Raw genomic sequence first — 24,755 nt, forward strand, 5'->3', positions numbered from 1 at the left:
GTATATATATATATAGTCATGGGACGTGGAGTATAGTGTGAGAGTGGAGTCAAGGGAATTGTAATAGATATGTATGATATTGGGGGGGAATTGGGGCAGCGGATTGGGGGAGGGGGTTGTCATCTCGAGGGGTAAAAAGTATAACTATTACACTGTGTTGTACAGCTGAAACTAATTCTAAAAAATGTGAATTTCACAATAAAAAATAATAATTAAAAAAATAAATTTTTTTAAAATGTTATTTTAAACATCCAGTGAAAAGTTAATCAGCCTTACATTAAAATATTTTTACTAAATTAAAAAAAAACAACCCAGCTTCAACAAGGTACAATGGATACACCATAAAATTCACCATGTGTGATTTTTTAATATGGTAGAGAAAGTGAACAGTTACAGAAATAAAGATGTTCTTTTCCCTCTAAAAAAAAAAAAACAAAGCTTTGTAAAAGAATAATTCCTTGAATTCATCTCCTCCAATTATTCTATCCTACACCCTGCCTGCCACTCATTCTTATGGTTCGCACTCTAAGCCTTGTCAACAAATTGTTACCAATAACTGCAACTGCTCCATCATCTCTATAAAGTGCATCCCACATCCTGACCACCTGATGTCTTTCCTAATCACTCCTCTAGCACCGCAACTCCTACAATCTGCGTACCCACCAGCATATCCAAACCATGGTTCCTAAATTTTCACTGCTCCTAACTTCCTTATGACTTCTCTCCTCCCTTAACCAGTTCAAATTCTCTTAACAATCACCCTCAAGTTTCCTTGCCATCCTTTCACCTCAAAATTTGAAAAAAGCACAATACATCAATCTTCAAAATGCTGAGACAGAAAAATGTGAGAACTAGGATTCTACACCTAGCCAAATTATCAATCAAATGTGGGAAAGCAAAAGTATTTTCATTAATAAAATAATTCAATGTTTGCCATTTATATACATTGTTTAAAAAAAAATTCCAGAGTTATTTCAGAAAAATACACATAGCAAAGAATTCCAGGAAAGGAAGATAAGGTTTAATGTTCTGTGGCAGTTGATTTCACCCATAGAAGTAAGTTAAAAACAAATTAAGAAGCTCTGTTAGACCGTGATACCCAAAAGATCCTCTTTTGACCATCAAAGCTTTACTAGCATAATAATATATTTCTTTATTCAATAGTTAATATTAGTTATATATTCAAAATGCTGTAAAGTACTAATTATTGGTTTAATTATTAAATCAACCTGTAGACAAAGTACAAAAGTTCTATAAAATTATAAATTTTATACATCTTGACAATGGATATGAGAAGTGTACAGCTATTTTACATCTCTTGTTTTTCATAGCAAATAATCAATGGATACTGTCTAAGGTAAATAGGAATTATTTAAATAATAAAATGTAAATATTACAAAAATGATAATATTTAATATATTATATATAATTATGTATATTATATAGTATGACATGTATATATACATATATGTCATACTATATAATACTAATATGTTTTAATAATATAAAAAGTATTAAAATATTAAGAATATGTATATGACAAATAGAGTGGGCTAAGTATAGTGATCACTTCCTGAGTGGGAAGATGCTAGATTATATGAATTTTTTTATATGTTTCCATATGTGCATTAAAAAGTGGACATGAATAACAAATTATTTTGTAATTAAAAAAATATATAATACTTAAGTTTGTTTTTAAAAAGAAGGAATAAGGTGGGTAATGGCTCAACAAATTACTTCACCTTTCAATAATGCATCTAATTGTACCAATAATTTATTTGTATATACATAAAATACTTATAAGCACTATAAATATTTAAAATACACATAAAAGTTTCTTCTAAATACTGCCTGAAACATTTTAAAAGATTTTTATTATACTTTTTAGTTGATCATTTGTTTTGATTTTGAAGCTATTTTATTTATAAGACTATTTCTCCAATTTTATTCTACAAGCAAAAATCTATTTGAGCTACCAAAATTTCATTACAGATAATTTTTCATAATGCACTCACTATTCTATATATTAAAGAATTCATATGTATTTATGATATTTTTATTCCATTTTAATTTCCAAACAATTGCAAAAATACACTTGTTCTACAGAATACTCTTCCTTTTATACACTTTAAATTTTTAAAAGTAATTAAAAATAAATGCAATCTCTAAATGTAAATATAGATGTAAGCTGTATAAAAAGATGCTATAATGTAAGATAAAATTTAAATGTATAATTTTAAAAATAAGATTAAATAATTACCTACCAAAACAATTCCTGCAGAATGCTGAGAAACACACATCTTTCCAGGAAACGTTGCTCCCACATAATCTGGATACTCTCTATAGCTAAAAATAATGATAATAATAATAATAGTAATAATAAAAAATATACATTTATAATTCATTTGACAAACAATTCAAATATGAGAATTCCTGCTAATAAACTGTACTTCATAAAATCCTAGTCTGAAGCAAATTCAGTTATAATCTTTCCATATGTCCTTAGTTGTTTCAAATTTGGAAGGTATTCTTTTATTTATTTTTTTTTTTTAGTTTCAGGTGTACAGAACAATGCAATAGTTACCCTTAATTAAATGAGATTAAACACTCTGCTCAGGATTTCTAAAACATATCCAGTGAATCCAAGTTTTTGATGGCTTCCTTTACTGTTCTCATCACATTTGGTTATGACTAACAAAAATCTTTGATCAAATATTTTCATCAAAAGCATTTTGCTGAGTAACAATGAAAAATAGTTTTAATGTATGGGTTAAAATTTTTCACTCTCGTGTAGAAAAGCTCACCAGTTTTTCATAGGAATGACTCAATTGTTCTACAATTTAACATTGTTATTTCTGCTTTGAATAAGGGTCCATATAAATTGTTGTATAATAACGGCACAATTTGGAGAGATCTACATAAATAATTCTATTTAATACTCAAATGAAGCCAGTAAAATAGATACTATTTTATCCCCCTTGAAAAAAATCAAACATCAGATGGGAAGTATCAGTAACTTCCTCAAGGTAGCACAAATAATAAGTGCTACTGAAGGATATGAACTTGCGCAGTCTGAATCTGGAGCCATACTCTTAACCACAAAGGTATATACTTAAAACATAAATTACGTCATCTTTAGAGCTCCCACCAAAATAAACATTCCAGAATGTGTGTAAGAAAGCTTGGTACTGAATTCTCAATTTAAAATGCCCCTTCGGTGTCAGCTGCCCTTCACAATTGCACAGTCTCCCCACTGCTGCCTTTATTCTGTTTCTCTGATATTGTTTATACCTAACCCCTCCAGCGCTTGTTTTCAAATTTTTGCTGTTGTAACCAACTTTGGCTTTACATTCCAATGTCTAAGTATTGTTTACACTCTTTTTTCATCCAAGATAGTTCTCTCAATAGATAAAATTTCCCCTAAAACTCTATGCATATGAGCTGAGCTCAATAATACTTTTTACTTAATATTGCCCACCACCCGGTCCCCACATAAAATCACTTCTCAAGATTTAATGTTTTACTTCTTCAATGTTTCTTATATCCTTACCCTCCTTCAAAGATTTAGCTACAGTTCCAAATACAAGTATATATACAACTTATATGTAAGTCCATACTCTTTGAGAAGAACTACAAATTATTTAGTCTCACTGATTCCATAATCTGGAATGCTTTCAACCTCTTTTCTCTGAATTTAAGCATGCCTAACTCCGCCTTCCTACTTCTAATTTAATTATCACTTCTTTAATTTGACTTTTTATATACATTATTTTGAGTCAGACCCCCTCATTCTTTTTTTCTCCTGTAAACTACAAGCAAGTAGAGATAATGTATTAGCATTCATCTTGTGGAGTGACATAAGCAATATAGTAGAATAGGTGTTTCCAGCCTCCATCTTCCCCCTGAAACAATGATTTTGAGAACCACCCACAGATGAGAGTAATTTTGTAAGAGTCCAAGAGTCCAGAGGAGAGGTCATAGTGTCCCACTGGAAAAAAAATCCACAAATAGATGCATTGAAAAAGGTAAGTAGAGTTTCACTACTGTACCCATGTCACCATTCCCCAAGGGCAGCACAGCTCAGTGCTATGAGAGAGTCCCTCAGCCATGATTTCTACCATAGAGGAATGTTAGAGTATAGTGAGTACCTCCAGCCATGCAGGACGCTGCCCAAGAGGTCCACTTCTTAAGTGTCCATTGACAGATGAATGGATAAATAAAATATGATGTAACGGGGTCCAAGATGGTGGTATAGGAGGACACTGAGCTTGCCCCTTCCCAAGAACGCATCAAATGTACACCTATATTTAGAGCAATTCCTCCTGAGCGACAACCAAGGCACAAATGAACAGCTTCTGCACAACAAGTGAGAGAGACAACACATAGAGATGGTTGGGGAACCATGACAGCACTCCAGGAGCTGATGGAACTCTCCAGGACTAGAGGAACCAGTAAGTGCCATTGTTTACAGTTTCCTGCAATTGGATAGTAGGCAGAAGCTCTATTCAGGTGCTCTGGCCAAACTGCACAGCCACTGTAGTGCATTCCCAGACACCCTTCACAGAGCTAGCTCCAAAAGGAACTGGAGAGAGCTATAGCATGCAGGCACAGGACCTCTCCATCAGAAATTGATCGTATGTGTACAATGGAGTGTTGCTATACACACCCACTGGGCTACATGTGCATATCGGGCTTCCACAACCAAAGAAAGTAAGAGGCTGGCAAGGCTGCCCCTTCCAGAGTAAGTGCAGAACTAGTCGGATGCTGTGGCCCACCCACTCAGAGCAGCCCCATCTAGACAAGGCTACAGCAACAGACAAAAAAAAGCAACAGGGCATGCTGTGCACACACAGTGCAAACCTGCCTGGACCATAAGGGCAAGGTAGCATACACACATGAGGCTGGCCCAATCAATTTGTTCTGACCATGGACAGCCAGAACAACAGGGAGCAACTGCATACGCATGTACACCAGGTTATCCCACTTGGAACCCACTCCTAGCCAGGCAGCACATCAGACACCCACCCTGACTCCACATCAAGACATATTATAATTAAAGTGTCAAAAGTTAAGGATAAAGAATTAATATTGAAGGCAGCAAGATGCAAGCAACAAGTCACATATAACAGAAACCCCATTGGGCTCTCAGCTGATTTCTCAGCAGCAACTCTACAGGCCAGAAGGAAGTAGCAGTAAATATTTAAAGTGCTGAAAGAAAGGGATTTTTAACCTAGAATATTATACCCAGGAAAGGTATCATTCAGAATTGAAAGAGAGATAAAGAGTTTCCCAGACAAACAAGAACAGAAGGAGTTCATCACCACTAAACCAGGTTTACAAGAAATATTAAAGGGTCTTCTTTATTCAGGAAAGAAAAGACCATAACCAGAAATTAGAAAATACAGGAAAGAAAAAAAAATCTCATGGGTAAAGGCTGACATATAATAGACAGTGAGTCAATCCCTTAAAAGGCAAACATGAAGGTTAAAAGACAAAACTAGCAAAATTAATTATAATGACAATAGTCAGGGGATATACAAAACAAAAAGATATAAAATATAATGTCAAAAACATAAAGCATGGAGGGGGAAGTAAAAATGTAGTGCTTTTAGAATGTGTCTGAATTTATAAACCCCTATCAGCTTAAAACAGATTGCTATAGCTATAAATGGATATACATGAACCTCATGGTAACCCCAAACCAAAACCCTACAAAAAATACACAAAAATATAAAGAGAAAGGAACCCAAACAAAACACTAAAGAAAACCAGTAAACCAAAAGGAAAGAGATCACAAGGAGAAAGGAACAGTGAAGAACAACAAAAACAACTAAAAAAAGAATTACAAAATGGCAATAAGCACATACCTACCAAAACTACTCTAAATGTAAATGGACTAAATGCTCCAATCAAAAAACATGGGATAGTTGAATTGATTAAAAAAAAAAGAAAGACGCATCTATAGGCTGCCTACAAGATACTCACTTTAAATAAAAAACATATACAGACTAAAAGTGAAGGTATATAAAGAGGTATTCCATGCAAATAGAAATGAAAAGAAAGCTGGGGTATACCTTTAAAAAATGTAAAAAGAGATAAAGAAAGACATTACATAATGATATGGGGGTCAATCAAAGAACAGGATATAACATTTGTAAATATCTACATACCCAACATAGGAGCACCTAAGTACATAAAGTATATATTAATAGACATAAAGGTAGAAATTAACAGTAATATTATAATTGTAGGGAACTTTAATGCCCCACTTACCTCAATGGGTAGATCACTCAGACAGAAAATTAATAAGGAAATAATGGGCTTAAATGTCACATTACACCAGATAGAATTAATAGACATTTATAGAACATTTAATCCCAAAACTGCAGAACACACATTTCTTTCAAGTGCATATGGAACATGCTCCAGGGAAGACCATATATTAAGCCACAAAACAAGCCTCACTAAATTCAAGAAGGCTGAAATTATATTAAGCATATTTCCAACACAATGGCATGAAACTAAAAATCAACTACAGAAAAAAAACTGGAAAAATCACAAATACATGGAGAATAAAGAATATGCTACTAAAAACCAGTTGATCAAACAGAAAATCAAAATTACCCTGAGACAAATGAAAATGAAAACACAACCTTACAAAATATATGGGATGCAGCAAAAGCAGTTTTAAGAAAAAAGTTCATAGCTATACAGGCCTACCTAAAGAAACATCACAAATAAACAATCAAACTTTCCAACTAGAGCTAGACAAAAAAAGAACCAAAACCAAAATAAATCAAATGAAAAAAAATAAAGATAAGAGTGGAAATAAATATACAGAGACCAAAAAAGAGAAAAGAAAAAGAAAAAAACATCAATGAAACTAAGAGCCAATTCTCTGAAAGGTAAATAAAATGTACAAGCCTCTAGCCAGGTCCATCAAAGAGAGCACAAATAAATAAAATCAGAAATGAAAAATGAGATACTACAAACACCACCACAGAAATATAAAAGATCATTAAAGAACACTATGAACAATTACATGCTAACAAATTGAATAACCTAGAAAAAAATGGATTAATTTCTAGAAACAAACAGCCTTGCAAGACTGAACCAGGAAAAAACAGAAAATCTTAACAAACAAACTACTAGCAATGAAATTCAAGCAGTAATCAAAACACTCCCCCAAAACAAAAGCCCAGTACCAGGAGGCATCACAGGTGAATTCTAACAAACATTTAAAGCAGGATTTATAACAACCATTCTCAAACTATTGAAACAGAAAAGGAGGGAAAACTTCGAAGCTTATTTTATGAAGCCAGCATTACCCTGATGCTGAAACTAGACAATGACACTGCGAAAGAAAGAGGAGAGAGAGAGAGAGAGAGAGAGAGAGAGAGAGAGAGAGAGAGAGAACTATAGGCTAAAAACCCTGATGATCAAAATTGCAAAAATCCTCGATAGAATATATTAAGAAGATCATAGACCATGATCAAGTGGGATTATTCCAGGGATGCAAGGATTGTTCAACATCTAATAACAACAAAGTGATAATCTATATTAATAAAATTAAGCATAAATGTATGACCATCTCTATATATGCAGTAAAAGCATTACAGAAAATTCAACATCCATTATAACAACTCTCAACCAAGTGAGTATAAAGGGAATGTAGCTCAACATAATAAAGACCATATATGATAAGTCCACAGCTGATACACTCAAAAGTGAAAAATTGAAAGCTTTTCCTCTAAGATCAAAAACAAGACAAAAATGCCCTTTCACCACCTTATTCAGCATAGTATTGGAAGTCCTAGCCAGAGCAATTAGGCAAGAAAAATAAATAAAAGGCATATATTTATTTGGATTGCCCACTTATCATTATATAATGATCTTCTTTGTTATGACAGTCTTGTCTTAAAGTTGACTTTGTCTGATATTAGTTACCTCAGATTTCTTTTTAGTTTCAATTTGCATGGAATATCTTATTCCATCCTTTCACAGTCAGTGTTCATCTTTACATCTGGAGTGAGTCTCTTGCAGGCAGCATATAGATGGGTCATGTTTTTTATCCACCTAGCTACTCTGTCTTTCAATTAGAGAATTTAGTCCATTTACATTTAAAGTAACTATTGATAGCTATGTACTTAATGCTATTTTATTCATTGTTTTCGGGCTGTTTTGTAATTCCTATGTTCATTTCCTCTTCTCTTACTCTCTTCCTTTGAGATTTGATTTTTTTTTAATAGTATACTTAGATTCCTTTCATCATACCTTTTGTGTATACTCATATACTATGGGTTTTGGCTTCATGCTTACCATGAGGCTTACATAAAACAAGTTATATTTGTAACAGTCTATTTTAAGTTGATTACAACCTAAGTTTGAACATATACTGAAACTCTACATTTTTAACCCCTCCACCCTCACATTTTATGTTTTTGATGTTACAATTTAAATCTTTTATCTTGTATATCTCTTCACAAATTATTATAGCAATGATTATTTTTACTACTTTGGTTTTTTAACCTTCATAGTAGATTTATGAATGATTAACCCTCCCACACACACACACCTTTACAACATTAGAATAGTCTGGAGATATACAGAGAGGGTGCCAAAAATATGTATACACATTTTAAGAAAGGAAAAAACTATTAAAATTGTAACACTCAATATATACTGATAACAAAAGATGAATACAATATATAAGAATATATATATATATATATAGTCAGTGAGATGTATACTTTCATATGAGACCCTGATATTAATTAACACCCTTTCATTTCAGCTAAAGATGTCCCTTTTACATTCTTGTAGGAACAGTCAACTGCTTATGATCTCCTTTAGCTTCTACTTGCTGAAAAACTTTTTTTTCTATCTTCCCACCCCCTTCCCTTTGGAAAAGTCATAAATGAATAACAATTCCCTAAATAAAGCAACATCATTATCAGAGATCTGTTTTCCAAAAATACTGAAACATTATTCTTACATGAATAGATACGCAATATCATGAGGCCTGAGTGTAAGATAGGATTTTTTCCAATCTAAAAATCTGTGCAATAATTCATCTGCCTCACCAACTGTAGAAATCTTATTTGTATCTGACCACAACTCCAATGATGACAGCACAAGAGTAACTTTAAATTGGGCAAACATCTAAAAACAGAAGAGATAAATACATTAAAAAATTAATCTTTATGTTATTTTACATGACCAAGAAATTAATTCAATGTTTTGAAAAATCCACCTTAGTTTATGTGGATGAATTTATTATTTAGAAAAGCCACATCAAGTTAATGAAAATTATAGTTTAAAAACTAGTATAAATTGTTTTAACTAGCATGAAAAGGAAAATACTTACTGAATTTACAAGGCCAATAATTTCGATGACTTTATTTGTTACTATCATGCTATCAGAGCCCAAGAAATCATACTGAAAAACAGAATTAATTTTAAATTTAAATACAAATTTGTTACATAATATGTCTGAGATTTACTCTTACTCTCCATCTACTCTTACAGGTTTGAGGCTGCTTTAGGGTTAGTATAGGTCAAAATAAGTCAGAATGTAAATTGTAATCACTCATACATACTAGTGGGAATGTAAAATCACACAGCCACTCTGAAAAGTAGTTTGGCAGAGTCTTTCAAAACAAATAATGGACTAACCATACCACCTAGCAATTGCACTCTGAGGCATTTATCCCAAATAAATAAATACTGATGCTCCCAAAAAACTTACACATAAATGTTCATAACAGCTGTATTCATAAGAGCCCAAAACTAGAAACAACTCATACTTCAATGGTTAACTGATTAAACAAACTGCGGTACACTCATACCATGGAATACTACTCAGTAATAAAAAGGAACTGAATTTTTGATATATGGAACAGCTTGGATAAATCTCAAGACAATTATGCGGAGTATTAAAGAAATCTCAAAAGGATACATATTGCATGATAACATTTATGCAATATTGCTGAAATCATAGAGATAAAGAGATTAGTGATTGCCGGGGTTAGTAAGTATAGGAAGTGGGAGAGAGATGGGTATAACTATAAAGGGGTAACATAAGAGAGTCTTGTAGTTATGGTACTGTTGAGTGGTGTCTTGACTGGTGGTGATGGTTACACAAGGCTACATTTGTGATACTATCGCATAAAACTACACACATACACACACACACACAAACTGAGTGTATATGTAACTGTTGAAATCTGAATAAGTTCTGTGGAATATGCCAATGTCAAATCCCATATCTATAAATCATATCTCTGAAGTATACTATCTTTGATGTTCCACAAGACCCTCAAATTAAACATATCCAAAACTACACTCATCATCATTCCTCAAAAATGTGTTCCTACTTACATTTCTCCTACAACAGTGAATGGCATCACCTATGACCTCCCACATTTAGTAATACCACATGTTCCATGAGAGTAGAACTTTTTCTGTTTTGTTCACTGCTGTTTCCACAATAAACAGAACAATAACTGGCATCCAGATCGTGCTCAATAAATTTATTGAGTGAATAAATAAATCAATTTACCAGTTCTTCTAATTCAACCTCATCAGTACCTTTTAAAACTGTCCTTTCTTTTCTGTTTCTAATACTACTACTTTATACTACTTTATAAATTTTCTTTACTACTGAAATAATCTCTTACATGGTTCCTCCTTATCCAATTTTCTCACCAGATATCCAGTCCCTACAGTATTACAAAAATGGTGATTCTAAAATGAAAGCATTAACATGTCACTCCCTGTTTAAAATCTTCTAATGACTCTCCATTACTTTTGGGATAAAATCCAAATATCATGTCAATTCTTCAAGTCATTTTTCCATTTTCCTTCTTCAACTCTGTATACTAAACTTCTTACAGTTTTCTGAAAAGAACCTTCTCTCATATTTATGTCTCTTGCTAAGAAAGGTTTTGCACAAACTCTTCCATGGCCTCACCCACGCCCACTTACCCAAATGAACCAATTGAGACCCCAACCCTTTATCAGGTAGGTTCTTATACTCCAAGCCATTATTCCCCTGCCCTAATCACCTGGGGCCAGGTACCAGACAACTAGAAACAACCCCTATACCCCAGAAACAACTGAAATGATTCAAACTAGCCAATCCTAAACCCGTTTACCTTGCCTCACCAGATCCTTCCCAAAGAAACCACAATCAAGGCTCCCACCCATCTTTCCAATACCAATCACTTCCTGATCTGTTGGCCTCGCTATACTCGTACCTGAATAATAATAAATCTAAATTTTAAAACACCTACTTGCATGCTGTTATAGTACCTCAGGTTACAGTTTTGTGTTTCCATGTCTTTCTCCATTACTAGACTGTATTTTTATAGTACCGTATGCTTGTCTCCATCATGGCACTGAATTCACTAGGCTACAATTGTGAAGTCACTGAAGACAATCTTCTTTATATGCCCAACATCCAGTAACACAGTTGTAATAGCTGACTCAATATTTATTAAAAGAATATGTAAATATGTATAAGAACATAGAAAAGGGATATTTAATCTGTATTATATAGCTGGCAAACCTGGCAATTTAGACAAGAAGCTTTCAAAACAGCTCTCAAAATTTGTAACATAATCCTGAAACAAAATGATTTCCATAATCCAAAATATTCCCTAGAAATTTAGTCATCTTTCTAGAAATATCTTAATTCTCTTAAATGTTCATTTTGCCCTTTTCCTTGTACTCTAATAAATCAAGTATTGTCATATCCTTCTCGAAATCTCACCTGTCTCCACCTTCAACTCTGGCTTCCTGACAAGCTTTACAATCCTACAAATAGAACTGGTAGTGAGTATAATTTATATTCACTGTGGTATTTCAGAGGTGTGACAATCCAATGCTTATCATCAGAACAAAACCTGGAAAGTATATTTTTGTCTGTTTTCTGAAATCTTGAAATGTAGGGGAAATAAAATCACACCTTTTTGAGTGCAAACTAAGTTATCACCCCAAAGTCCTGAAGTTCAGACACCCAAGAATTGCTTATGGAAATTAGAGACTGAGAGGTGCGTTTAGACTAGGTAAACAACAGGCTGGAACAGGTATCCCACTAAAAACTGCTAAAAAAACCCAAAAAACCTTGACATATTAATGTAAGCAGCTCCCATAAATAGCTATATATTATCATCACTTTTATGCCAATACATATTTTATAGCGCAAAACAACCACTAGACTACATACTGCTGTTCTCCAAGTGCAAACAACAATTAAAATCTTAAACAATGTCAGTTAAAACAAATATCACCATTAAAAATACTGTGGATTGAGAAAGGCCCTAAAGATGTAAAGTACCACCAAAAAGATCATTTTGATATATGGGGTTTTGTTATGTAAATATTTCAAATAAAACATTTCTGATAAAACTAGTAGAACTTTGAATATGTGGTTTTTCAGTTTGCAAATATTTTCCCTGTTCTGTCCATGACACGCAAGTAAGAAGGTTGGAATCTTTAAGTTCCTTCCTACTGGGATAATCATATACTCAGACCAAATATTTAAAAGTAATGAAAATTACATACCAAAACTTTGTCCACCACAACATGCATTTCAAGATAAAGAGGAATTAAGTCTGAAACAGTTGATTCTGACTAGAAAAAAGAAAAACAGTATTTAAAAACATAAAGACTTTCATAAATTGTTTATTCTAAACTTTTTTAAAATCTTTTTTCCATCTTCATTGAGGTATAAGTGACAAATAAAAATTATTTTTGTTGTCAAAATCAATGCTTTGATCTACATATGTATAATAATTGGCATAATAAAGCTAATTACTATATCCACCTCACATAGTTACCATTTTCTTTCTATTTTTTGTGGTGAGAACACATAAGATCAACCCTCTTAGCAAACTTCAAGTTTACAATACAATATTGTTAACTATAGTCACATTACTGTATATTAAATCTCCAGAACTTAATTTATCTTACCTAACTAAAACTTTGTACCCTTTGACCAATATTTCCCCAATTTTCCTTGTACCCAGCTCCTGACAACTACCATTCTACTCTCTGCATCTATGAGGTTGATTATTTTAGATTCCACATATTAGTGAAATCATGCAGTATTTGTCTTTCTGTGTATGGCTGATTTCATTTAGCATATCTTCCACGTTCATCCATGTTGTCACAAATGGCAGCATTTCCTTCATTTTTAAGGCTGAATAATATTCCATCATGTGAGAGACAGAGTGTGTGTGTGTGTGTGTGTGTGTGTTACATATTATCTTTCATCCATCAATGGATATTTAGGTTGTTTCCATTTCTTGGCTATTATGAATATAACTGCAATGAACACAGGACTGTAGGTGTCTCTTCAAGATACTGATTTGATTTCCTATGGATATATTCCCAGAAGTAGAAACGGTGGATCATATGGTGGCTCTATTTTTAATTTTGTGAGGAACTTCCATACTGTTTTTCCATAGTGGCTGCACCAATTTTCAATCCCTACCAACAGTGCACAAGGGTTCCCTTTTCTCTACATTCTCACCTACACTTGTTATTTCTTGTCTTTTTGATAATAGTCATTTTAAATGAGGTGATATCTCATTGTGGTTTTGATTTGCATTTCCCTGATGATTAATGATGTTGAGCTATATGTGGTAATGGTTGTCAACTAGACTTATTGTGGTGATCATTTCAATATCATTTCATTTATATATATATATATATAATCATTATGTTGTATGTCTTAAACTAATACACTGTTATATGCCAATTATATCTAAATAAAACAAAGAAAATTGAAAAAATTTATTTTAAGTATAAATTTTTAAAAAGAGTTACAGATTCTAGATGTTAAAAGCAAAAGCACAACCAAAGACAGAACATCCCACCCTCCTGCCCTATATCCACAAAAATATGGAAAAAAAGAATCTGAGGGGATCTTGGCAGAGCACTAACACTGTCCACCATAGTAGGTTATCTAAGCCATTAAAAATTACCTCCAAAATTCTCAGAAGAAAAATTTTAGTATTTAGTTAACAAAATTTCATTTAAAATTATATACATATATGTGACAGCATTAAATACTTTGGTGCTGGCACACCTTCATTTGAATCTTGAATTATTTTGTTTATAGGGTCTGAAGCTATAACAGAGACAAAATTATAGTGTGTTAAACAAGATCGGAGATTATTTCTCTCTCACATAAAAGTCTGAAGATGGTGGTTTAGACTTATTAAGTTCAGGAACTGAATTTTAAAGTTTATACTGAACATATATTAGTTACTTCTTAGAAAGGTATAATTATGTAACAAACAAAATAATTAAAAGAGGTCATAAAAAGTAAATGCTAGATTGTAGCAAGGAGAAAAAGGTGTCTTGTTCAAAGGAAACTGTAAGGTTAAGAAAAGGTGAGGATGTTCTCAAGGAAAGAATATTTGCTACAGTTATACAACAGGTTTATAAATGTCTTTTTTTAAATAAGTTAAGAAGTAATTGCATTAAAAGTAGTAAAAAGCATACACAACTAACTTTTTCACTTATAAAAATGTTATAGTCCATTGGGTTTTGTTCGGTGCCATGCGTTTTTTCAGTAAAAACTGCAAATTCATGGTTTTCATTCCTTAATTCATAAATAATATGCTGAAATGTAGCTGCAGCTTCCAGAGGCTCAATTCCATAAGAAACATTTTCAAATTGCAGCATTCCTCTGTAAAATTAAGGATACAAATTTAAGTGCTTTTAAATCAATTCTATATTATAAAACTCTGACAGAATCAAAAAAGAAAAGGAGAAAATACACAATGTTTTTGAGCTCAGTATTTTGGCCCAAATTCCTTGTTTTGGAGATGACTCTGAAGAGATAAAAGATGTCCCCCAATCCACAAAACGAATTTCCCATTTCATTTTCTTTATAGTTATAAATGCAACAGAAACTATGTAATCAGTGTTAGATGTAAAACTGTACAGCTTTACAGTTATCAAGAAATTCCCCTGTGCTCCAAATCAGTGACTTAATGAAAGCAATGTAGAAACCTTAATCAACTTCTCTCTGGTTTGCACTCCTTTAGAAAAATGATTACATTGCTTACATAATTAAAGACTATATAATGAGAAATTTATTTATAAAAATAAAATTTAAGGGCTGGCCAAGTGGCTCAGTTGGTTAAGAGCTCACTCAAGAGTGTGAGCTCTGAGCAACAAGGTCACTGGTTCAATTCATGGCCCAAGCTGAGCTGCCGCTGAGCTGCCAACAGGTGGCAGGATGGCTCAGCTAAAACAAATAAAATAAAAAATAAGAAGTAAAAAATAAAATAAAATTTAACAGTAATTATGAAAAGTCATTTATCAATTTTGTTTCTGCACATAGTCTGAATAACAAATTTAAAACAAGATCTTATAATAAAAATTACACCATAATTAAATAAAATAGGAAACAAAATGACAATAGAACAAATTAATGCAAAAAAAGCTGTTCTTTGAAAAGATTAATAAAATTGACAAACCTCTGGCTAGACTCAAAATGGAAAAAGAGAAAAGACACAACTAAGCAAAATCAGAAATAAAAGAGAAGTTACGATAGATACCACAGAAATACAAACGATCATACAAGAATCCTATGAAAGAATATATGACATCAAATTCAATAACCTAGAAGAAATGGGCAAATTCTTAGATATCGATAGCCTTCCTAAACTGAATCACACAGAACTGGGAAATCTAAATACACCAATTAACAGCAAGAAAGTTGAAACAATCATCAAACCCCACCCCACCCCACCCCACCCCAAAATTTAAAAGTCCAGGACCAGATGGCTTGACTAGTGAATTCTACCAAACACTCATAATGATTTAATAACTGTCCTCAATACTTCCCAAAAAACTGCAGAAGAAGCAATACTTCTTAACTCATTTTATGAGGCCAACATTACCTTGATATCAAAACCTGGAAAGGATAACAAAAAAAAAAAGAAAACTACAGACTAATATCTCTGATAAATACAGATGCAAAAATCCTAAAAAAATACAAATCAAATACACCAATACATTAAAAAGATTATACATCATGATCAAGTGGGGTTCATTCCAGGGGTGCAAGGGTGGTTCAATACAAGCAAGTCAACCAACGTGATACACGACATTAACAAAATAGAGGATAAAAATCGTATGATATCAATAGATGCAGAAAAAGCATATGACAACATACAACATCCACTTATGATTAAAATACCTAATAAAATGGGTACAGAAGGAAAGTACCTCAACATAATGAAGGCCACATATGACAAACCCTCCGCTAATATCATACTCAATTGTGAAAAACTGAAAGCTTTTCCTCTAAGGCCAGTAAAAAAGACAAGAATGCCCACTCTCAACACTGTTATTGAACATAGTATTGGAAATACTAGCCAGAGCAATCAGGCAAGAGAAAGAAAAAAAGGTATCCAAATTGGAAATTAGGAAGTCAAATTGTCACTTTTTGCAGATGACTTGATTCTTTATATAGAAAACCTTAAAAACTCCTCCAAGAAAAAAAAAAGTAAAGTTGAAGAATACAAAATCAATATACAAAAATCCATTGCATTCGCATTGCATTCTACAATAAAACTGCAGGAAAAAAATGAAAAAAAAAACCAATTCCTTTTGCAATTGCAACAAAAACAAAGAAAATATCTGAAAATAAAATTAACAAAGGATGTGAAAAAGCTATACATTGAAAACTACAAGGCATTATTTTAAAAAATGGAAAAACACACAAAGAAATGGAAAGATGTTTTGTGTTGATGGATTAGAAGAATCACAATTAAAATAGCCATATTACCCAAAGCAATATACATATTTAATGCAGTCCATATCAAAATCCCAATGCCATTTTTTAAAGAAACAGAACCAAAAAATCATCCCATTTACATAAAATCAAAAAAGACCCCAAATAGCCAAAACAATGCTGATTTAAAGAACAAGACCAGAAGTATCACACTCCCTGACACCAATTTATACTACAAAGCAACAATAATTAAAACAGCATGGTATTAGCAGAAAAACAGACACACAGATCAATGGAACAGAATTGAGAACTCAGAAATAAACCCACATTTACATGGGCAATTAATTTTCAAAAAAGGAGTCAAAAACATACAATGGAGAAAAGAAAGGCTTTTCAATAAATGGTGCTAGGAAAATTGCAAAGTCATGTGTAAAAGAATGAAAACAGACTTCTATTAGTCACCATCCACAAAAATTAACTCAAAATGGATCAAAGTCCTAAATATAAGACTTGAAAAAATAAATTGCATGGAAAAAAATATAGGTACCAAAGTTATGGATGTTGGTCCTGAAGAGAAGTTTATGAATTTAACTTCAAAAACAAGGGAAGTAAAACCAAAATTAAATGAATGGGATTACATCAAACCAAAAAGCTTTTGCACAGCAAAAGAAACCATCAACAAAACAAAAAGGCAACCAACCAAATGGAAGGAGATATTTGCAAACAACACCTCCAATTAGGGGCTCATATCCAAACTATATAAAGAACTCACACAACAAAAACCAAACAATCCAATTAAAAAATGAGCAGACGATCTGAATAGATACTTATCCCAAGAAGACATACAAATGACCACAGACAAATGAAAACATGCTCAACCACTACCTATTAGAGAAATGCAAATCAATCAAACAAACAAAAAAACACAATGAGATATCACCTCACACCTTTTAGAATGGCTATTATCAACAAGACAAGTAATAACAAGTGTTGGAGAGGTTGTGGAGAAAAAGGAACCCTCATACACTGCTGGTGGGAATGTAAATTGGTACATTACTATGGAAACAGTATGGAGTTTACACAAAAAATTAAGAATAGAATTACCACATGACCCAGCAATCCCTCTTCTAGGTATCTACACAAAAAATCTGAAAACTTTCATCCATAAAGATATATGAGGGGAGACTGGGTGGCTCAGTTAAGTGCATGCTCTTAACAACAAGGTTGCCAGTTTGATTCCCGCATGGGATAATGGGCTGCATCCCCACCCGCAACTAGATTGAAAGTGGCAACTGGACTTGGAGCTGAGCTGCACCCTCCACAATGAGATTGAAACAACTACTTGACTTGGAGCTGATGGGTCCTGGAAAAACACACTGTACCCCAATAAAATTTCTTAAAAAAAAAGATATATGAACCCCTACGTTCATTGCAGCTTTAGTCACAGTGGCAAGACATGGAAATAACCAAAGTGTCCTTCAATAGATGATTGGATAAAGAAGATGTCACACACACACACACACACACACACACACACACACACACACACACACACACATAATGGAATATTACTCAGCCATAAAAAAGATGAAATACTGCCATTTGCGACAACATAGATGGATTTGACACTATTGTGCTAAGAGAAACAAGTCAGACAGAAAATGTTAAGACCATATGATTTCACTCATATGTGAGACATAAAACTGAAAACAAGAAACGACCAAGATAAACAAAAACTCATAGACATACACAGCAATTTAGTGGTTACCACAGGGTGTGTGTGGGGGGGGGGCAGTAGTAAGGGTAAAGGGGGTCAAATATATGATGATGGAAAAAGATATGACTTTGGGTGGTGAACACACAATGCAATAATATATAGATGATAAATTACAGAATTGTACACTTGAAAACTATACATTTTTATTAACCAATGTCACCAATAAATTTAAAAAAGGAAAGAGGATCCTTAGATCCTATACTACAAAATGAGTGAAGAATTTCCTGACAGAATGGAAAACTCTCTAAGTACTAAGGAGGGAAACACTACGATTCTTAGAGTTTCAGATATAATATTATTAGAAAAATGAGTACTATATTAATAATTATGTTTATGTAAAATTTTTTTCCCACTCTCTGAAGATGATTTTCCTTGAGAAAAAGGATGACTTATTCACCTTTATTTCTCTTTATATCTCTAAACACTAGCCTAGTAACTGGGTCATGGTAGGTATCAAAAATACTCTATTTGCGGGCCGGCCGAGTGGTATGATGGTTAAGAACTGGCTTGGGACGCCAGAGGGCCCCAGTTCGGATCCCACATATGAGGGCCAGTGACACTGACCTCCACAGCTAAGATGCTGAACAACAGCTCAACCTGGAGCTGGGCTGCTGTGAGTGGCCGGCGACGGTGTAGGCTGCAGCCCCTGTGGCAGTGGGTTGCCATGGGCTACCGTGTGTAGCCAGCAGCCAGCGTGAGCAGCCAGCAGCCACAGTGAGCGGCCGTCCAGAAGCTGGCGACTGATGTGCCTCGCCTGGGAAGAGCGCAATGATGGTGCCAACTTGGGCCAGTGAAGCAACATCCTCCACAACTAGACTGAAGAACAAAACGACAGCAACTTGTCTGTTCCCTTTCCCCCAATTCCCCAGCACTGTTCCCATCCCCCAACCCCCCAATTTAAAAAAATATATACTCTATTTGCTATAAAATGAGCAACCCTAAACTTAGTCCTCAAACTTGCTGTAGTCAAACACATTCAACTGTCATTTCTGTAGTTAAGAAAACACAAGATATAGAGCAAGGACACCAGGAAATCTAAACCCTCAAGGAAGTTAGAAATTATCTGGTCAGTGAGAAGAGAAGAATATAGCTGAATACTCTGCACATGGGAATTTTCTTCCAGCTGCATATTTAATATCAACATAGCAAATTCACTCCAGCCAAGTATCATAACTATTATTTTTGCAAATCAACAGTAGAAAATACATAACCTCAATCCTGAGCATGTGCTGAGTGTGACGACAGAATTTGGATATCCTTCAATGTATCCTTGGTAGTAGCATTGAGTCTAGAAAAGAAAAAATTAAGGGGGCTATTTAGGAATTGACCAAACGTTCTAATGATTTCTTACTTGACTGAATTTTCTGAATATTTTTCACAGGCTATATCAATATAAATAAAACAATATTTAGAAAAAAAGTCTCCTCACATTTGCCACTTTTACTATATTAACTACTCTTTTCAGATTAATACTTGGGTTTATTATTTTACACCCTGCTTCCAAAGTTAATCCCATATTTTCAGTAAAATCATTTTCCAATATATAAATTTAGGTCACCAATTAAAAAGACAAAGACTGTGAATATGGGTTTGTTTTTTATGTTTTTTTAATCATTTTAATTTTTCAATTACAGTTGACAGTCAATATTATTTTATATTATTTTCAGATGTACCTCATAGTGGTTAAACATTTACATAATTTAGAAGTGATTCCCCAGATTAGTCTAGTACCCACCTGGCACTATGCATAGTTATTACAGTATCATTGACTATATTCCCTATGCTGTATTTTCCATTTTGTGAATATTTTATAACTACCAATTTGTATTTCTTAATCCTGTCACCTTTCCACCCAGACTTCCAAGCCCCCTCCCATCTGACAACCATCAGTTTGTTCTCTGTATCTACAGAGGGTGCCCAAAAAATGTGTACACGTTTTAAGAAAGGAAAAAACTATTAAAATTGTTAATACTCAATATATACCAATAACAAAAGATGAATACAAGTCATGTTTGACTTCTGCAATTACAAGAGGTGCTCATCGTGGTTACCAATGTCCAGACACTTCTGATTATGGGGAACTACTGCTTGAGCAACACTGACCAAAGTGTCCACTTGTATACATTTTTTTGGTATCCCTGGTGTGAATCTGTTTGTTTTGTTTGTTAATTTGTTCTTTAGATGCCACATATAAGTGATATCATATGGTGTTTGTCTTTCCCTCTCTGACTTCTCTCACTTAACGTAATAGTAATACCCTGCAGGTAAAACAAGTGTTGGTGAAGATGTGAAGGAAAGGGAACCCTTATGTGCTGTTGGCAGGATTACAAATTGGTGGAGCCACTGTGGAGAACAGTTAGAGGTTCCTCAAAAAACTAAAAAGAGATCTTATGACCTAACAATTCTATCTCTGGGTATTTATCCAAAGAAATCCAAACACTAATTTGAAAAAATATATGCACCCCTATTTCATTGTAGTGCTATTTACAATAGCCAAGATACGCGTATGGAGGCAACCTAAGTGCCCTTCAATAGACAATTGGAGGTTATATATTTCTAAAAACCTGTGAATTTCTTCTAGGTTATTGAATTTGGTGAAGTACAGTCCTTCATAGTATTCTTGTATGATCCTTTGTATTTCTGTGGTATCTGTTGTAACTTCTCTTTTTTTAAATTTTAATTAAAGTTTATTGGGGTGACAAAAGTTAGTAAAGCTACATAGGTTTCAAGTGCACAATTCTGCAATACATCATCTATATATCACATTGTGTGTTCACCACCCAGAGTCTCCTTCCATCACCATATATTTCTGATTTTGTTTGTGTCTTTTCTTTCTTTTCCTTAGTGAGTGAATATAGCATGGGGTTTGTCAGTTGTATTAATCTTCTCAAAGAACCAGCTCTTTGTTGTATTAATTTTTTTCTATTGTCTTTTTCTCTATTTCATTTAATTCTGCTCTAATTTGTATTATTTCCTTCATTCTGCTGACTTTGGGTCTCACTGTTCTTTTTCTACTTCTTTAAGATATAATGTTAGGTTGTTTATTTGGGATTTTTCTTCTTTCTTGAGATAAGCCTGTAATGATATAAACTTTCCTCTTTTTAATGCTTTTACAGCATCCCAATAATTTTGATATGATGTATTTTCATTCTCATTTGTTCTGATGTGTATTTTGGTCTCTCCTTTTATTTCTCCTTTGACCCAGTCATTCTTGAGTATTGTTTGATCTCCACATATTTGTGGGTTTTCTAGCCCTCTTCTTGCAGTTGATCTCCAATTTCAAAGCACTGTGATTGGAGATATGCTTGGTATGATTTCAATCTTCTTAAATTTGTTGATGCTAGTTTTGTGCCCAACATATGGTTTATCTTTGAGAATGTTCCACGTACACTAGAAAAGAATGTGTAGTCTGGTGTTCTAGGATGAAAGGCTCTGTAAATGTCAATTATGTTCATTTAGGCTAATGTGTCATTTAAAGCTGATACTTCTTTATTGATTTTCTATTTGGATGATCTATCCATAGCTATCATTTGGGTATTTAGGTTCCCTACTATAATTGTTTTTGTCAGTTTCTCCCTTTAGTTCTTTTGTTGTTGTTGTTCTTTTTGCCTTTTGGTGTTTTTTTTTTCTTTCTTTGTTTTTTTCTTTTGTTTTTTATCTTAGTTTCCCTTTAGTTCTGTTAGTAGTTGCTTTACATATTTTGGTGCTCCCTGACTGGGAGCATTACATTGGTAAGTGTTATGTTTTCTTGTTATATTGTCCCTTTATTATTACCAAATGTTCACCTTTATTTCATTATTTTTTATCCTGAAGTCTGTTTCATCGGAAATAAGTATGGCTACACCCACTTTTCTCTGGATGCCATATGCTTGGAGTATTGATTTCCACCCTTTCACTTTGAGTCTATATTTGTCCTTGCAGCTGAGATGTGTCTGCTGAAGGTGGCATATTGTTGGGTTTTGGTTTTTGATCCAATCTGCTACTCTGTGCCTTTTTATTGGTGAGTTCAGTCAATTTATATTTAGAGTGATTATTGATACATGAGGATTTCCTATAGCCATTTTATCTTTTGTTTTCTGGTAGCTCAGTGTCTCCATTGTTTCTTTGCCTTTGTGTTTCTGTCTGTTTTAGTTTGGTGGTATTCTATAATTTTTCTCCTCTGGTTCCTCTTTTTTTATGTTATATGTCTCAGCTCTGGATTTGTTCTCTTTTTTTGTTGAGCGGTTACCATTAAGTTTATGCAAAAGAAAGTTTCATAAAGGAGTATACAATAGTCTTTTTTCTTCAGCATGCTTAACTTCATTCCCCTTTGCAAATTCATACCTTTACTCTCTCCCCTTTTATGTTTTTGTTGTCACAAAGTATCCCTATTTATGCTGAGAACACTATACTTTAAAACTGTAGAATACACTTTCTTTTTCAAGAACATGGAACATATACAAAAATGAAACCATATTCTGGCTATGAAGCATAAGAACAAATTTTAAATTGAAATCATACAAAATTTGGTTTCTGACCACAGTACAGTTAAGCTGGAGGTCTATCAAACATCATCACAAAAAAAGGAAGATTATATAATTTCCAAGATTCAATAGTTCTATAACTTTTAGTAAGAATCAATGTAAGGTTTCTCATTAAAACACTTGTTTATGTCGGAACTAAGGGGAGGAAAGAAGGAGCAAGAAAAGGAAACTGATGGTCCTATCCAATATAAATGAAGTAACATGGTGTCCAATTCTATATTTCAGCAAATTTTTATTACATGCCAACTATATGCCAGGTATTCTTCTAGGCATTGGGGATACATTAGCATATAAAACAGACAAAACCTCCTAACCTCTTGAAGATTATATTTCACTGGAGAAACAGAAAATAAAGTAAATAGATAAAATATATGGCACATCATATATTGATAACCATTATGAAGAAAAACAAAACAGGTAAGGTAAGAGTATAGTTTAACATAGGGGTTAGTCAAAGACTAATGGTGTTATTTTGAGCAAAGACCTGAAGGAAATGAGGGGAAAAAACATGTGGGTGTTTTGGAAAAGAACAAGCATATGGATCAGAAGAAATAGAAAGTGCCAAGTTCTTGAAAGCAGAACATGTCTGGTATGTCTGAGGAACAGCAAAGAGAGAAATGTGATTGAAACAGAGTGAGCAAGATAGAGAATAACAGGAAATTAGGTCAGACAGGTAAAGAGAACCAGATTATATAAAGGCTATTGGATATTGAAATGACTGGTTTTCACTTTGTGAGCAACAGGTGGTCAGCCAATGGAGGGTTCTGAGCAGAGTAGTGACATGATCTGGCTAGATTTTAACAGGATCAATCTGGTTGCTGTGTTGAGGACTGACTGAGGGGATGGGTAAGGTGTGGAAGCAGGGAGGTTATTCAAGAAGTAATGGCAATAATCCCAATTAAATATGATTTTTACTTAGAAAAGAGTGGTGTCAGTACACGAAGACACTGAAAGAGGGTGGATAATCTGAAGGGTAGATTCAATAGGATTTCTTGATGGATGGGATAAGTGATAAAATAAGGAAAGGTTTTCAATCTACAATTTTGTATCCAGTAATATTTGTGTTTGCTTCTAATATTTTTTAAATTTATATTCATGTTTTCAACAAAATGGTATTTCTGGTCTAGGCAGAGTGAGAAGTGCTAAGTCAACACAGTTTGTCTTTAATTTACCAAGATTTCAGGAAAGCATAACAGTGGGGGAACTGATGTAATAAATGGATCCCTTAAATATATCCCCTGTGAATAGAGACTTCTGTATTAGGAAAGCATTTATTCAATGTAATAAAGGTTAAAAAAATCTGTAAAATGGAACTGAAATCTTACCTGAATATTTGAAGAATGAGAATTCAAAGATCCTTGATTATACAAATAAACCATAAAATTATCTGCTAAAAAATATCTAAATGTAAAAAAGATTGAGAGAATTTTAAAAGTTATTCTTTTTGAAACATATAAAGCAGTGGCCTACAAACTAACGTGCTCAGGCCAAATCTGACCTACCTTCTGTTTTTTTTAAATAAAGTTTTATTGGAACACTGTCACACCCATTTAGTTATGTATGCTCTATGGCTGCTTTCCTGCTACAACAGCAGAGTTGGGTCATTTTGACATAAATAGTATGGCCCTCAAGGCCAAAAATACTTACTATCTGGGCTGTTAGAGAAAAATTTGCCAACCCCTGACAAGGGTAGTAT

At 33.5% G+C, this 24,755-nt stretch overlaps 1 protein-coding gene across 1 annotated transcript in view; it reads right to left on the reverse strand.

Annotated features, from left to right (window-relative positions):
• The window catches only part of ADAM32 (ADAM metallopeptidase domain 32), a 140,038-nt gene that overhangs the window by 95,660 nt on the left and 19,623 nt on the right, over positions 1-24,755 (reverse strand). Inside the window, exons 4-10 of the mRNA XM_019626793.1 lie at positions 24,385-24,460; positions 19,748-19,824; positions 14,524-14,701; positions 12,568-12,636; positions 9,368-9,439; positions 8,996-9,162; positions 2,265-2,346 (exon numbers count right to left, since the gene is read on the reverse strand). Of these exons, the coding sequence (XP_019482338.1) occupies positions 2,265-2,346; positions 8,996-9,162; positions 9,368-9,439; positions 12,568-12,636; positions 14,524-14,701; positions 19,748-19,824; positions 24,385-24,460 (721 nt within the window). The remainder of the gene's footprint in view (positions 1-2,264; positions 2,347-8,995; positions 9,163-9,367; positions 9,440-12,567; positions 12,637-14,523; positions 14,702-19,747; positions 19,825-24,384; positions 24,461-24,755) is intronic.

The sequence above is a fragment of the Hipposideros armiger genome, unplaced genomic scaffold (genome assembly GCF_001890085.2).
Source record: "Hipposideros armiger isolate ML-2016 unplaced genomic scaffold, ASM189008v1 scaffold_690, whole genome shotgun sequence".
NCBI classification, from domain to species: domain Eukaryota; kingdom Metazoa; phylum Chordata; class Mammalia; order Chiroptera; family Hipposideridae; genus Hipposideros; species Hipposideros armiger.